This window comes from Pangasianodon hypophthalmus, chromosome 5 (genome assembly GCF_027358585.1).
Source record: "Pangasianodon hypophthalmus isolate fPanHyp1 chromosome 5, fPanHyp1.pri, whole genome shotgun sequence".
NCBI lineage: Eukaryota > Metazoa > Chordata > Actinopteri > Siluriformes > Pangasiidae > Pangasianodon > Pangasianodon hypophthalmus.
Window position 1 is genome coordinate 4,161,025 of NC_069714.1, and position 15,076 is coordinate 4,176,100.

At 41.6% G+C, this 15,076-nt stretch overlaps 1 protein-coding gene across 1 annotated transcript in view; it reads right to left on the reverse strand.

Moving 5' to 3' along the window:
• dnah7 (dynein, axonemal, heavy chain 7) overlaps positions 1 to 15,076 on the reverse strand; it is a 111,494-nt gene that overhangs the window by 2,909 nt on the left and 93,509 nt on the right. The window contains exons 58-64 of the mRNA XM_034304802.2: positions 14,905 to 15,066; positions 12,209 to 12,394; positions 11,504 to 11,641; positions 10,436 to 10,666; positions 6,185 to 6,337; positions 2,936 to 3,113; positions 1,101 to 1,204 (exon numbers count right to left, since the gene is read on the reverse strand). Of these exons, the coding sequence (XP_034160693.2) occupies positions 1,101 to 1,204; positions 2,936 to 3,113; positions 6,185 to 6,337; positions 10,436 to 10,666; positions 11,504 to 11,641; positions 12,209 to 12,394; positions 14,905 to 15,066 (1,152 nt within the window). The remainder of the gene's footprint in view (positions 1 to 1,100; positions 1,205 to 2,935; positions 3,114 to 6,184; positions 6,338 to 10,435; positions 10,667 to 11,503; positions 11,642 to 12,208; positions 12,395 to 14,904; positions 15,067 to 15,076) is intronic.

Below are 15,076 nucleotides of genomic sequence, written 5' to 3' on the forward strand. Positions count from 1 at the left end.
GTGCAAAGGGGAAATGTCAATCAAATGATCGACGCTGTATCATAAAGTAGGCCATGGTGATAAAAGCACCACATAATAATAAACACCACGCTAACGTCTTCTGGGATTGGTAGTGTGTGACTCAGGAGATACAACCTAAATATATATTTTTTTCGTGATGGAGAAATGAATTATACACGGAGTTTAACTTTTCCAGCTAAAACATATGCACGCATTAGCACCTTAAGGTTAGACCAGGCTTGCCGACTCTCACGCTATTGATGTGCGAGTCTCTTTGTCTCGCGTCTCATCTCTGCTTAAACGTTTGGCTGAATTATAATCAGCGACGTTTTCGACGATAGCAACAAGGGATATGTAGCGAGTGTAATTTAGGGTCACACAGGCAAAGTCTCTAGTCAGTAACTAACTTTATACCACAGCGCTGTTGCATTCTGATGGGTCAGAAGGTGGTTCATTTTCTATATCCGCAGCTGTGACAGTAGTGCTGGCTACAAAACAAATCATTTTATTTTAATAATGCGCTCGCTCTAATGTGCTATCATTTCTATAGTAACAGCTCGTTCATAGGGACTTGTACAGTGGACCCTCCACATAATCAAAACTAATAATAAACTTTTTTTTTTATTTATTCATGTATAACATAGGAGATGGAGATTTAGAGAGATGGAGCTGCAATACCTCGTTTGCTGGCCGACTATCTCTGATCTCTCTTTGCCTCTTTACATGAGCCTCATTAGTGTATCACTGAAGCATGAACATGTTCTATCTATAATAAGCTATTAGAACATATACACACCACCATATTTCCTCAGAAGTGTTTTGAGAACGACACATTAAATTTTGTAGCCATATTGTGTTAAACACCTGCTAGAAGGAGCTCTGACCTTTCTGGAGGACTGTGTAATGGGGTGAGGATGTGTAAAGAACAGCATGGCAGCGCTCTCTGTCATTTATGTTTTATATTTTTCCCTGTTGATTAACTTACATAACGTGTCAGGTGTTATTATACACCGTGTCGATGAACAGTATGTAACCAAACCCAGAGGGATATAAATAAGGAAAGGAAATAAATAATAAATAAGGAAATGATGAATAATTACGACTGGCATGGTGTCGTGGAGGACCTTGGGGTACGACTCTGCCAGCAGCTTCTTTTTTCTGTCCCAGCGTGCCCCGTCCAGGAACAAACCACGAATGTAGACGCCTGCCAGGGATGAGAAGAGACACCATGGGTTTCATAAACACCCACAGCCGTGAACTGCAAACAGGCTAGGTCTCTCTCTCTCTCTCTCTCTCTCTCTCTCTCACTCACACACAAACTTTTAATCATTTTACAAACCCTGAGTTTCGCCTGAAGAAGAAGCCCTAGGGCAGACATTAAGGACTCTAAAAACTTGGTAAACACTAGTGCATACTAGTGCACACACACACACACACACACACACACACACACACACACACCCACCAGCTGTCAATCTGTGGGTGTGTGTATGTGTATGTGTGTGTGCTTGCCTGCTTGCAGCCCCCTGAGGAACAAGAGCTTCATCACATGCTGATGAACGAGCGACAGGGGTCTGATGTAAAAGAGCGAGGTAATGTTGACTCTGATTGATAGCCCATGGGCACGGCGAGGGGTTAATGCGTCCTCTCTCCTCCTGTCTCCCTCTTTCCCTCCATTCCTTACCTCCTCTCGTCTGTTCTGTCATGTTCACTCAGGTTTTAGCCTTCATTCATTTCCTTTTTTGTCCATGTACGTGTCCCTATCTCTATTTATCTGTCTGTGTATGCGTCTGTTTGTCTCTTTCTGTCTGTGTCTGTCCATTCATCCATATACCTGTCTGTACAAAGGCTATATACAATACAGTCTGGAACTATGTTTCACAATTTTTGCTGATTCTATTCATCCATCCTGACCAGAAACTTTCACAGGAACACCTTTATAACTGCTCTCAGATACAGGTCAAGAGCGTTAATTAATGTTCACATCAAACACCAGAATGGGGAAAATCTCAGTGACTTTGACCATCTCACTGAGAAAGTACTGCTCTCCTGGGATTTTCACACACAAGAGTCTCTAGAGTTTATACAGAATAGTGTGAAAAACAAAGGAATATCCAGTGTGTGGCAGTTCTGTGAGCAGAAACACCCTGATGATGTGAGAGAGGTCAGACGAGAATGTCTAGACTGGTTCGAGCTGACAGAAGGCAATGGTAACTCAAATAATCACGCTTTATAACTGCGGAGAGCAGAAAAGCATCTCAGAACATGATCTTGCGGCGGATGGGCTACAAAATAGCAGAAGACCACATCTGGTTCCACTCCTGTCAGCCAAGAACAGGAACCTGAGGCTACAGTGGGCACAGGATCGCCAAACCTGGACAGGTGAAGATTGGAAAAACGTTGCCTAGTCTGATGAATATTGATTTCTGCTTCAGATGGTAGGGTTTGGCATCAACAGCATCAATCCATGGACCCAACCTGCCTTGTGGCAACACTTCAGACTGGTGGTGGTTGTGTAATGGTGTGGGGAATTTTTTATTAGCACACATCTTAGCTAGCACCGTTTGAGTGCCACAGTCTATCTGAGTATTGCTGGTGACCATGTTTATGGCCACAGATTACCATCTTCTAATGGCTACTTCCAGCAAGACAATGCATCATGTCACAAAGTACAAGTCATCTCAAACAGGTTCCATGAACATGACAAGTTCAGTATACTTCAGTGGCCTCTACAGTCACTGGATCTGAATCCAACAGAGCAGCATGAATCTGCAGCAACCTGAACCAGAATCCCAAAGGAACGTTTCCAACACCTTGGGGAATCCATGCCACAAAGAATTGAGGCTGTTCTGAGAGAAAAGGGGTGTACCCAACAAACAGCTCTCTGTTTCTGTCTATATATATCTCTGTTTCTGCCTGTCTCTCTTTGTCTTACCATCCTCAGGCGGCTGTGTGTACTCCATTTCGTCCATGACGTAGAAGTCGAAGGCGAGCAGGTCGATGGGGATGGTGTGTTTGCGAGCGTAGTTCTGCTGTGCACCAGTCAGGAAAGCCTGTGTGAAGAAGAAGCCTGACATCCAGAACACAGCCGGCATGCCGTTATTATACCACTCCTGCACAGAGAAAACACACAATTAACACTCTGGTTATTACTATGATTATTACCGCTACCTCATACAATTCTATTAGAGCTGGATAGAACCACAATCTTCATTAACCCACTGCAGTGTAATACTACTCCAAGAATATACTTCAATATCGCAAACCACCATACTTACAGTATGTAAGGACAGTGATATAAAGTCTTAGGTCAGTGGCATGTGTTAGAACATACAAACATGGCAGTGGGGAGGGTATTTACAGCCAGGTACTGCATATTTACAACCAAATTAAAGGCTCTACAGGAAAAGTAGGTTTTTATAATCCATGCTGAAATGTAGTCAGTAGCACAGCTTGATGTCTGAGGTTATGTTCAGTGTGAAAGCTAATAAGTCATCTAAAGGAATGCCATAATCTACACATTAAACTAAACATTAAAATGCTTACTACCTTATAGTAGTGATTACACAGGATTATGATTAGAATGCATAGCAAACTATTTGAGTCAGATGGTGAGCATGTGACTCCCCCCATGGCTCTTACTGTATGCTGGAATTCTCTCAGTTTCGGCTGTTGTGCAGTGTTTTAGTAGATCATGTTAACTGGTGGAGAGTGTGTTCAGTTTTTTTTTTTTTTTTTTTTTTTTTTTTAGGAAACTCAGCCCTGAAAATGTTCTATACAATAGAAATATGATTAGAGATATGGGTTATACAATCATAACGAGCCATATACACTCATCGAACACTTTATTAGGAACCTAAACACCTATTCATACGGGCCAACAGCTTCAGGTAACGTTCACATCAATCACCAGAATGGGGAAATAATGTGACCTCAGTGATTCTGACCGTGGCGTGAGTGTTGGTGGCAGACAGACGGGCTGGTTTGAGTATTTCTATAACTGCTGATCTCCTGGGATATTCACACACAACTGTCTCTGGAGTTTACACAGAATGGTGCGAAAAACAAAAAAAAAACATCTGTGAGAGAGGGTTCAGTTCAGTGGGTGGAAATGCCTTGTTGATGAGAGAGATCAGAGGAGAACGGCCAGACTGGTTCGAGCTGACAGAAAGGCTACAGTAACTCAGATAACCACTCTGTACAGTTGTGGTGAGCAGAAAAGCATCTCAGAATGCACAACACATTGAAGCTTGATGTGGATGGACTACAACAGCAGAAGACCATGATGGGTTCCACTTCTGTCAGCCAAGAATAGAAAGCTGAGGCTGCAGTGGGCACAGGCTCACTAAAACTGGACAGTTGAAGACTGGAGAAACGTAGCCTGGCCTGATGAATCTCGCTTTCTGCTGAGGCTCACAGATGGTGGGGTCAGAATTTGGCACCAACAGCACGAATCCATGGACCAAACCTGCCTTGAGTCAACAGTCCAGGTTGATGGAGGTGGTGTAATGGTGTAGGGAATGTTTTCTTGGCACACTTTGGGCCCGTTAATACCATTCGAGCATCGCTTGAATGCCACAGTCTGTTGGAGTATTGCTGCTGACCATGTGCATCACTGCATGGCTACAATTTACCAACTTCTAATGGCTACATCCAGCATGATAATGCACCATGTGACAAAGCAAAAGTCGTCTCAAACTGGTTTCATTGACATGATAATGTTCTTCAGTGGCCTTCCCAGTCACTGGATCTGAATCCAGTAGAACACCTTAGGGACGTGGTAGAACGGGAGATGAAAGTGTTGCATCTGTGAGTTGCATGAAAGTGCAACTGAAAATTCTGCAGGAATTGCGTAATGCAATCATGTCAACATGGACCAGAATCTCAAAGCAATGTTTCCAACATCTTGTGGAATCCACACCATGAACAATTGAGGCTGTTTTGAGAGCAAAGGGAGGCCCTAGCCAGTATTAGTATAGTGTTCCTAATAAAATGCTCAATGAGTGTATAAATCTCTTACAGGATCTGTTTCATTCACTCAAATCTGTCAGTTTAATGAAATCTCATTTACCTCCGGAGATAACAAAACAACGTTGCTATGACATGGTTTTTAATCACACAGTAATAATTGCAAGGGAGATTTGTATTTGGGGTTAAACACTGCACATTTACACAAAACCGTCTCCATCAGAGGCACCGAAAAGTCTTAAAGCACAAATCTGTACTTTGTGAATGTGTCTTGACAGAGACATTAAGTGTTCTCTGACTAAAAATGACAATATTTGGACGGGTTCATGGTGGAAAAATATGCATGCTATTGCAATACTCTCACTTCAATAGGGGATGTAGACAATTAAGAGAAAATTAGCATCTCTACTGTGTTACTAATTACTTGTTCACGCGATATGAGCGTGAATGTTCAACAGCTGGAGTTTGGTGGTGGAATGTTGTGGGGGTTTGGGTTAATCCTGATAATACAAAAGTGCTGCTTCATACAAGTTATGTATTTATGAACAAAGAAAGTGAGTGCAAGAAATTGCATGTCAAAATGTGAAACAAACTATGGAGTGTAATGAAGTTCAGCTAGTTCAGCTAACACTGTTCAGCTTATTGTACATCATGTTAATGAACTGCTGAACACACCTCAATAACAGCGCCTATAAATCTCGCACTAGCAGGCCAACAAGATGTAACATTGATTTGCTTGGATTGGAGAATTTACAAGTTTAGTTCCAGGGAAAGCATTTGACCTGCTAGCTGATTAGATTGGAAAAATAAGAAGATATAACGAATAAGAAGCACTGTGTGAACAGCCTTTTCTCTGTTATAATCTCTATGTTTTGTAGTAGACGTACATCATCTAGAAACTACTGGAAGTAACTGAAGTTCTCATTGAGCCAGTAACACTGTAATTCCTCTAAACTTCATTTAAACAGTTAAAACACACAGTTATCACCATAATTATACTGTCAAATTCAACGTCGAATACAGAAGCCTCTCTTTTCTACACATTCTGCTGTGTGAGATTTCATTTCATTCTGCCTGACAACTAAAGCGTTCTACTGCCCCCTTCAGGCACAGATAATATGCCACCACATTCTGTTCAGCTCAACACAGATAGATATGCAGCTCTTTAGGAGTTTATCTGCAGGGTCGACACGTAACTCAGGACAGCCGAGCTCACCTGTAAGAATCTGAGCCTCTCCAGGAAGTCGCTGACGTAGCCTCCGAGAGTTTTGAGGCTCGGGTATGACTTTTTCATCCACATACCTGGAATACGGCCCTTCAGAATGCTCGTCACTACTTCCTCTAACTCGACCGACATCACCACCAGACCCTGTGGCACAGACAGGAACATAGGTAAAGGTCTGGCACGTACTGTATAAACACCTAAACAAAATAAATTGCTTAAACCCACTGTAAGTCAATTTTTAAATTGAAATCACATTTTGAGGATTTTGAAGATGATTCATCCATTTGTGAAATTTTGTGAATTTCTTCTAACAAAGCACACACTATTTATTTATTTATATTTATTTATTCCAAACTGAATGTCTTATCCAAAAAGTTGAACACAGAGATCTGAATTAGGATTTTTCCACTGACTCGAGCCTGGTGCTGCTCAGGACCACCATTACAGATCACATCATATGTGAGGTTACATTATACACTATATGGGCAAAAGTATGTGGACACCTGACCATCACACCCATATGTGTTTGTTGAACATCTCAGATTCAGTCCAGATTTAGTCCCCTTTTGCCATTATAATAACCTCCACTTGGATTTGTGATCATTCAGCTACAAGAGCATTAGTGAGATCAGGCACTGATGTTGGTGAGGAGGTCTGGGGTTCAGTCGGTGTTCCAGTTCATCCCAAAGGTGTTCAGTGGGGTTGAGGTTAGGGCTCTGAGCAGGACACTCGAGTTCTTCCACTCCAACCTTCACACACCATGTCTTCATGGAGCTCGCTTTGTGCACAGGGGCATTGTCATGCTGGAACAGGTTTGAGCCTCTTAGTTCCAGTGAAGGGAAATTATATTTGTTGTTGAGGTTGTTGCTTTGTATACTAGAGCGTACAAAAACATTCTATACAATTGTGTGTTTCCAACTTTGTGGCAACGGTTTGGGGAAGGAACACATTTAGGTGTGATGGTCAGGTGTCCACATACTTTTGACAATATAGTGTAATGTTTTAGCATAGAAAATTGAAATCAAGATATCTTTATATACCAAATGATTAAAACCTACATGATTAGTTCTCATTTATTCTGATTCAGATTTTTATTTTTTTTTTAACATTAACAACTTTTGTTGAGTTTGTTGCTATAAAGCTTTTCATACTTCTATACAGCACATTGGCTTTGAAAGCTGTGTGCCACTCTGACATTCGATCCTTACAGCTTAGCAGCGGTTGGTTCTACATCAAACAGTTTAATATATTTTTAACATATTCAATCTCCAACTACAGCCGTCACATGACTCAACTCTAATGATGGTAATGAAGATGATTAATAATGATAGCTGTTTTAGTAAATAGTCTGTCTAACATTAAGTGTAAGTAAAAAAATGCTTTTGTAATTCTCACAGTTTTTTTGTGGATTAAGGAATTTATGTATTTATGTTTATTTTATCCATGAATAATTTATTGTCAAACTAGCAAGGCTGAATTAATTAGCCTCTTGGGAGTTTCCACTTGGCAGGGAAGCTAACTGGTATTGAGAATCTGTCAGTACTAAGAGCAGATTCTGTACTTCTTTGAGATAAAACTGTGCCTGAAGTTGCATTGTATTCAAATCGCCTGCTGAAATGCCACATATGTGCGAGCTGCATAAAACTCACATTTTGCTTAGAGTAACAGCATTTTAAAAGTTGAACTTTGGCCAACTGTCTCCATGTTCCCCTTCAGCCAAAATTTAATCTAACAAGAGCTCATGTTGTTAGGCTCTGCACAAACAGCGTCTGAGATTAAAGAACGACCACCTCTTCATCTCTTCAGAGGACGCGGAGTTAACGAGTGCAGGAGCGAGAAGCGATGTGGAGGAGAAGGAGAAGAATGAAAAAGGGAATAGGGAGGATAAAAATCATGAAATGAGAAGTTAAAAAAAAAAAAAAAAAAAAAAAAAGACAGGCACCCTGGGGAAGGGTTCAAGTGGGGAGTTGGAGGAGATGAAGGGGATTATATTAGGGTTAGATTAAGGGATCAGGGGCCACAGGGTGTATTCAGTAGTGCTGCTCTCTCATCAAGACAGGAGCACAGCGTTAACCAGGATTGGAGCTGTCAACCAAACAGCAGGAGGAAATCCAGCACAGGTTCCGAATCTTCAGGGCCAGGCACACTAGCAAGAAGTGTGGCAAAAACTAGGGTATCTGTCTCGCACCATTTAATTAAAATGTACTAATAGAGTCATTTAAATATGCTTAAATATGCTTATCATTCCTAATCGCGCCTAATATTAGGTTGATAATGGGTAGAGCGAAATGTCATGTGTATCGGTGATTCACATGGAGTGCTTAACAGTGTTTGTAGAGTGGTGGAAGAATGGTCAAGTATTACAACTGCTTACGCTAACTAATTTGCTGGCATTTATATGAGAACTGTTCCTTTAGTTAATTTTAATCAGAAGGTGAGAGAGAAGAAAAGAAACAAAACTGAGTTCTTATCCAAGGTTAGTACACTATATTACCAAAAGTATTCGGTCACCTGCCTTGACTCACATATGAACTTAAGTGCCATCCCATTCCTAACCCATAGGGTTCAATATGATGTCGGTCCACCTTTTGCAGCTATTACAGCTTCAACTCTTCTGGGAAGGCTGTCCACAAGGTTGAGGAGTGTGTTTATAGGAATTTTTGACCATTCTTCCAAAAGCGCATTGGTGAGGTCACACACTGATGTTGATCGAGAAGGCCTGGCTCTCAGTCTCCGCTCTAATTCATCCCAAAGGTGTTCTATCGGGTTCAGGTCAGGACTCTGTGCAGGTCAGTCAAGTTCAGCCACACCAGACTCTGTCATCCATGTCTTTATGGACCTTGCTTTGTGCACTGGTGCACAGTCATGTTGGAAGAGGAAGGGGCCCGCTCCAAACTGTTCCCACAAGGTTGGGAGCATGGAATTGTCCAAAATGTTTTGGAATCCTTAAGCATTCAAAGTTCCTTTCACTGGAACTAAGGGGCCAAGCCCAACTCCTGAAAAACAACCCCACACCATAATTCCTCCTCCACCAAATTTCACACTCGGCACAATGCAGTCCGAAATGTACCGTTCTCCTGGCAACCTCCAAACCCAGACTCGTCCATCAGATTGCCAGATGGAAAAGCGTGATTCATCACTCCAGAGAACGCGTCTCCACTGCTCTAGAGTCCAGTGGCGGCACTTTACACCACTGCATCCGACGCTTTGCATTGCACTTGGTGATGTGTGGCTTGGATGCAGCTGCTCGGCCATGGAAACCCATTCCATGAAGCTCTCTGCGTACTGTACTTGGGCTAATCTGAAGGTCACATGAAGTTTGGAGCTCTGTAGCAATTGACTGTGAAGAAAGTCGATGACCTCTTTGCACTATGCGCTTCAGCATCCGCTGACCCCTCTCCGTCAGTTTACGTGGCCTACCACTTCGTGGCTGAGTTGCTGTTGTTCCCAAACTCTTCCATTTTGTTATGATAAAGCTGACAGTTGACTGTGGAATATTTAGGAGCGAGGAAATTTCACGACTGGATTTGTTGCACAGGTGGCATCCTATGACAGTTCCACGCTGGAATTCACTGAGCTCCTGAGAGCGGCCCATTCTTTCACAAATGTTTGTAAAAACAGTCTGCATGCCTAAGTGCTTGATTTTATACACCTGTGGCCAGGCCAAGTGATTAGGACACCTGATTCTGATTATTTGGATGGGTGACCGAATACTTTTGGTAATATAGTGTACAAGTGAATCCAAATACAATCCTAATCCTAATGCAGCTTTTTCCCTGTATATGGGATTCGTATTAACAGCAGATCTCAAACTGAGTGTTTATTGTATCACAGCTGGTTTAACTCGAAGCTCAGTGCGCACTTTCATGCGTCTTTGCCCGACATTAATCACCAAACCAATGACCTATACAGACCTTAACTTGAGATTCCTCTAAGGTTCTTCAGAGCCTCCAATGTGCCTCTAAGATTTCTCTAAGATTCCACAGAGCCTCCACAGCTCGTCTAAGGTTTCTCTAAGGTACCTCAGAGCCTCCAAAGCTCATCTATGGTTTTTCTAAGATTCCACAGAGCCTCCAAAGCTCATCTAAGGTTTCTCTAAGGTTCCTCGTAGCCTCTAGAGCTCCTCTAAGAGTTCTCTAAGGTTCCTCAAAACCTTCAAAGTATTTTTAAGATTTCTCTAAGGTTCTTCAGAGCCTACAAAGCTCCTCTAAGATTTATCTAAGGTTCCTCTATGGTTCTAACCTTGATGGCCTTCTGGATGTTGACACATGAGTCACGGATTGTCTGCAGCAGCTTGTTGAAGCGGCCCATCTCCTGCACCAGCACCGTGTTCATGCTCTGCTTGTAACTGGTGGGGAACCTGCGCATGGCTGCCTCCGTGTCAAAGTCTTGTGGTAGTTTGCTCAAAATGTCCGCCGCCACCTCGTACACCATGTCGTCAGAGGATTTAGCATCACCGCCTGTCATGCGAGACTGGAGGGAAGAGATGGAGGAGAAAAGTTGTATTAGCAACGATATGAAATTCTTAGCCATAGTTTAACACTAGGACACTGCTTTCTCTTTGCTTGCAGTTCATTCTGCAGTCCACAAAATCAGCGACTTGATTCTGAATATAGGTGAATAGGTTTGACTTATTTCTGACTGGTCCTGTCTGTACCTGTACCCGAGCCTGCACTTACTGTTAAAACTCCCCAGAAGTAAAAGATGCACACACATAAATTAACAAGCAATGACTAGTCCCTTAGAAACATACACAGGGTTTCAAATAATTGTCTCTCAACCCATATTGGATAGCGTGCCAACTGCAGCCATCAGCTATCTGAGCCAAATTGGATCATTAGCAGCACGCTAACATTACAGCAAGTAGCACAAAGGAGCCCTTTTTTATTAGTTACACAGAAACAAGGATAGATTTGTATGCAAGGAATGGCATGTAAACTCTTCCACATCTGATTGAAGATGCAATAAGTGGAGATTTTAATGTAAATCTTGAATCAAGCATTCACCCTGTCCATTATTTATACCGTATATCATCTACATACCATCATCATTTACACATCCTGATTTGATGAATAAAGGCCATTACGCTGGAAATAGGACTGGTAAAGATAGCGCTGTAGCTCTCCCATTCGACTTCCCTGTGTGTGAATTACACTCAGTCGTCTTTTATTATTTACACTGACTGACATTTCATCCGGGACCAAGTGAAACGAATCAAGATCACAAATAAGACTTTTGTCTTGTGCACATTGTACATTCACCCTTGATTTAAGTTTGAACGTTGTGATTTCAGTCCATTCCCCATCAAACCTGAGTGAGCAGGATGCTGTCAAACAGGAGCTGCGTCTCCACCTGGTCCTTGGTGATGTCAGCGTTGGCGTTCATGCCGAAGATTTCTGGTGACGGATACAGTGGGAGTGATTTGGTGTACTCTATGTAGCTATTATGCTGCAAAAGAAACGAGACACTTCCTGATGCACACATCCAGAAAGCAGAGACACTAAATAACGATGGCGCATTTAAAGCACGCCACCCACGAGATCGCTGACATTTATAATAATGACTATGCAAATCAACGTTCATGAATAAAAGATTCCAGCAGAAAATGGCAAATAAAACTGAGCGTAGATTATACATGTGCTCGCAAATAAATTAGGCAGCGGCCACTGGTGGCATCCCACCGCGCACAGTTATTGAACTTGGAGCTCATTATGATTTTCAGAACTTTCTGGAATGAAAAAAAATGAGTGGGCAAGTGAATCAGAAATGATGCGTTTTGCATTGCGTAGGCGAGTTACATCTCTTAGTCATTTGATCTAAATATCATCAAGTTCTGGTGATAAGTTTTCATTTAGACTGTGTCCCACTTAAATGAAAGGCACACCATTTTGCAGAAGAGTGTGTGGTAAAAAAAAATATGTTTTGTTTTAATTGATAATATTAGTCTATTTATTTAATTAAATGACAGCAGTAATCAAAACAGAGATCTCTGTGTGTGTGTGTGAGAGATCTTACCTCCCCTTCAGGCGGTGAGTAGTAAAGTCCGCTTGGGTCGAACTTGTACTCTGGGTCTTCGATGATCTTATTGGTGTAGAAGATGGAGAGGATGGTGCGGAGGGTCCGGCGGTCCCAGTCATCCGTAACACGTCCTCCGTAGTTACACTCTCCTGTCATGTAGCGCAGTGCGTCGAATGGCACGTCCTAAAAAAAAAAAAATCAGCTTATAGAGTCCAGTTGGGAGAGATAAAGCTTATCATCATCTGTGTTGGTGGTTTTCAAAGGGGGTCCCTCGGGGTACATAATTAATCCATTACTAAAATTCTTCATAATTTTATTCTCCAAATTCTTTTTAAGATTTGTGGTTTATGTTATTTTCTAATGTTGGTATGCGTATAATTTAGGTTGTATGACAATCTAAACCATTGCTCCTCATATTATGCAATTACATTGGAATGTAACCACGACAACAAACATAAACACCAGTTTTGGCTATTTATGTTTTTAGGATTTTCAATTAAACTAATAATTGTAATTAGAAAGCAGGAAGCTATGCTTTTTATACACTGCCTAGCCAAAACAAAACTGCACACTCTAATATTTTGCTGCACAGCCTTTAGCTTTGATTACGGCGCACATTCATCGTGGCATTGTTTCCACAACGTTATGCAACGTCACAACATTATTTCCGTCCAAAGCTGCATTAATTTTTGGCCAAGATCTCGTATGGAGGACGGGAGAGTCGAACCACTCTGCAAAGTCTTCTCCAGCACATCCCAAAGACTTTCAATGGGGTTAAGGTCAGGACTCTGTGCTGGCCAATTCATGTGTGAAAATGATTCCTCATGCTCCCTGAACCACTCTTTCACAATTTGAGCCCCATGAATCTTTGCACTGTCATCATTTGGACCCAAACCATGCCAGCAAAATACCTGCAGCATAACAGTGCCACTGGTTTTCCTTTAATTTGTCACCTGTCTGTACAGATGGTCTGACAATGTAAGCTGTTAGCTCTTATGTACAAACAACAGAACCAAATTCTATCTTTAAACTTCTTACAGTAATCAACACTGTTACTTAAAGGCACCTGGACGTTCCTGATCAATTAGCCTCACTACTGCTGTGTTTATATGGAATTGCAGACCCCACAATGAGAAACGGTGAAACGCTTCCACATGGCCGACATTTTTTTACTGTTAATCTGCTGCTCAAACTGTTTAAATTCTCATCTGAGCCCTGATGGGTGCAGGAGAGCAAATAAAACAAACAGTGTTTAATCACTTCCTAATTATCATTACCATTAAAATGATTTCTAAAGTGTTAGAATCTTTTTTTTTTGGTCAAATCATTTGGCAAAGTACTGTTTTTGACTATATTTGTCCAAAACTTTCCACTGTCATTCTTAATAAATATAATTAGCTTATGTTAAATATATACCTACCTAATATGAGCTAAGTCAAATATATGTACATTGCTAGTTTTATATCATATTTATCAGTTCAAAACGTTCTCCATTCACTGGATGGAAAGCAACAGCTTTTTCTAACAGGAAATTCGAGTTGAGACGAGAGCAAAACAATTACTAATGTGAGATAGGAAAGGGGGCGGGGCTTGCAGGGGGTCAGAAAATATTAGAGATTTTAAAACCCCTATGCGGCTGTCAATCATTGCAGGTCCATATGTTGATTGGCTCAACTGCTGTCTTTGTTGGGGGAAGAAAAGAAGACTGCTCTTTTTGCATATTTTGAATGATAACTTGTACTAGCATACTACAATGTCAAAATGCAGAGCTTTTACACAAAATGTAATAAGGTTGGGGGGGGTTACATCAGGAAGGGCATCCGGCGTAAAACCTGTGCCAAATCAAACATGCGGTCCAACGATCAGCTGAAAGAACAACAATAATTAAACAATGTTCAAACCAGTGAAGAGGGAGTAAACGTGTATTTAAAAAATTTCATACATTCTTATGTTCTACAATAGCTAAACTTTGACTTGTCTCAGTTTTAAATAACACTTTTCATCATAAGGGATGAAATAAAAGATTTCATTATAATAATAATAATAATAATAATAATAATAATAATAATGATACTGGGCTCAAACTTTTGGATCCTACTATACATTCAGCATCTAAAACAGCCACTTTAATGGCAGGGTCTCACTGCCTCCTTTTCCCTACTGTCTCATTCGATTAGGAAAAAGGCAACAACCTATGCTGGTGTCTCATTTTCACACCAAAGACCCTTTTCATTATGTGCTGCGGTGCTAGGTGTCAGTTGGCACACTTCGGCACACTTCGGAGGGGTTTCAGAAATGAAAAGGTGGAGCCGGTGACGCTCGGATCGTGACATTTCCTGCTGAAATTTCCCTTGCTAATGCCATGGAGGAAATGTCAGCGGGGTTTTTTTTCCGGGGGGTTCTTGATCAGTTTATGCAGAGTGCTTGTTTTGAAAGGCATAGAGAGAGTAGCACGGAGGGCGGCTCTGAAGCTGTGGAAATGTCAAGGGTTTTTTTTTTTTTCATGCTTCTTCAGAGGGACTTATGAAAGGATTGGTGGGGTGCGTGAAAATGAAGTCAGAGACATGGAGAGATTGTGTTAAGCGCGCATGTGATGGAGTGCAGGCAGGTGAGAATTGGTCGATGTTGGTATGAAAAGAGGAGCAGAAGTGGATGGGATGTGTGTGTTTGTGTGTGTGTGTGTGTCTCCTCACGTCATACTGGTCCAGGAACATATGCAGCTGTTGGACAGAGATGCGCAAGTCAGTTTCATTGAACTCATAGGGGATGTTCCAGCCCAGGGGACCGAACTTCCTTCGCTCTTGGGTAAGAGCATGAAAGAAACACAGGCCAAAAAGGAGCTTCTTGAACACAGCCTAAAACACA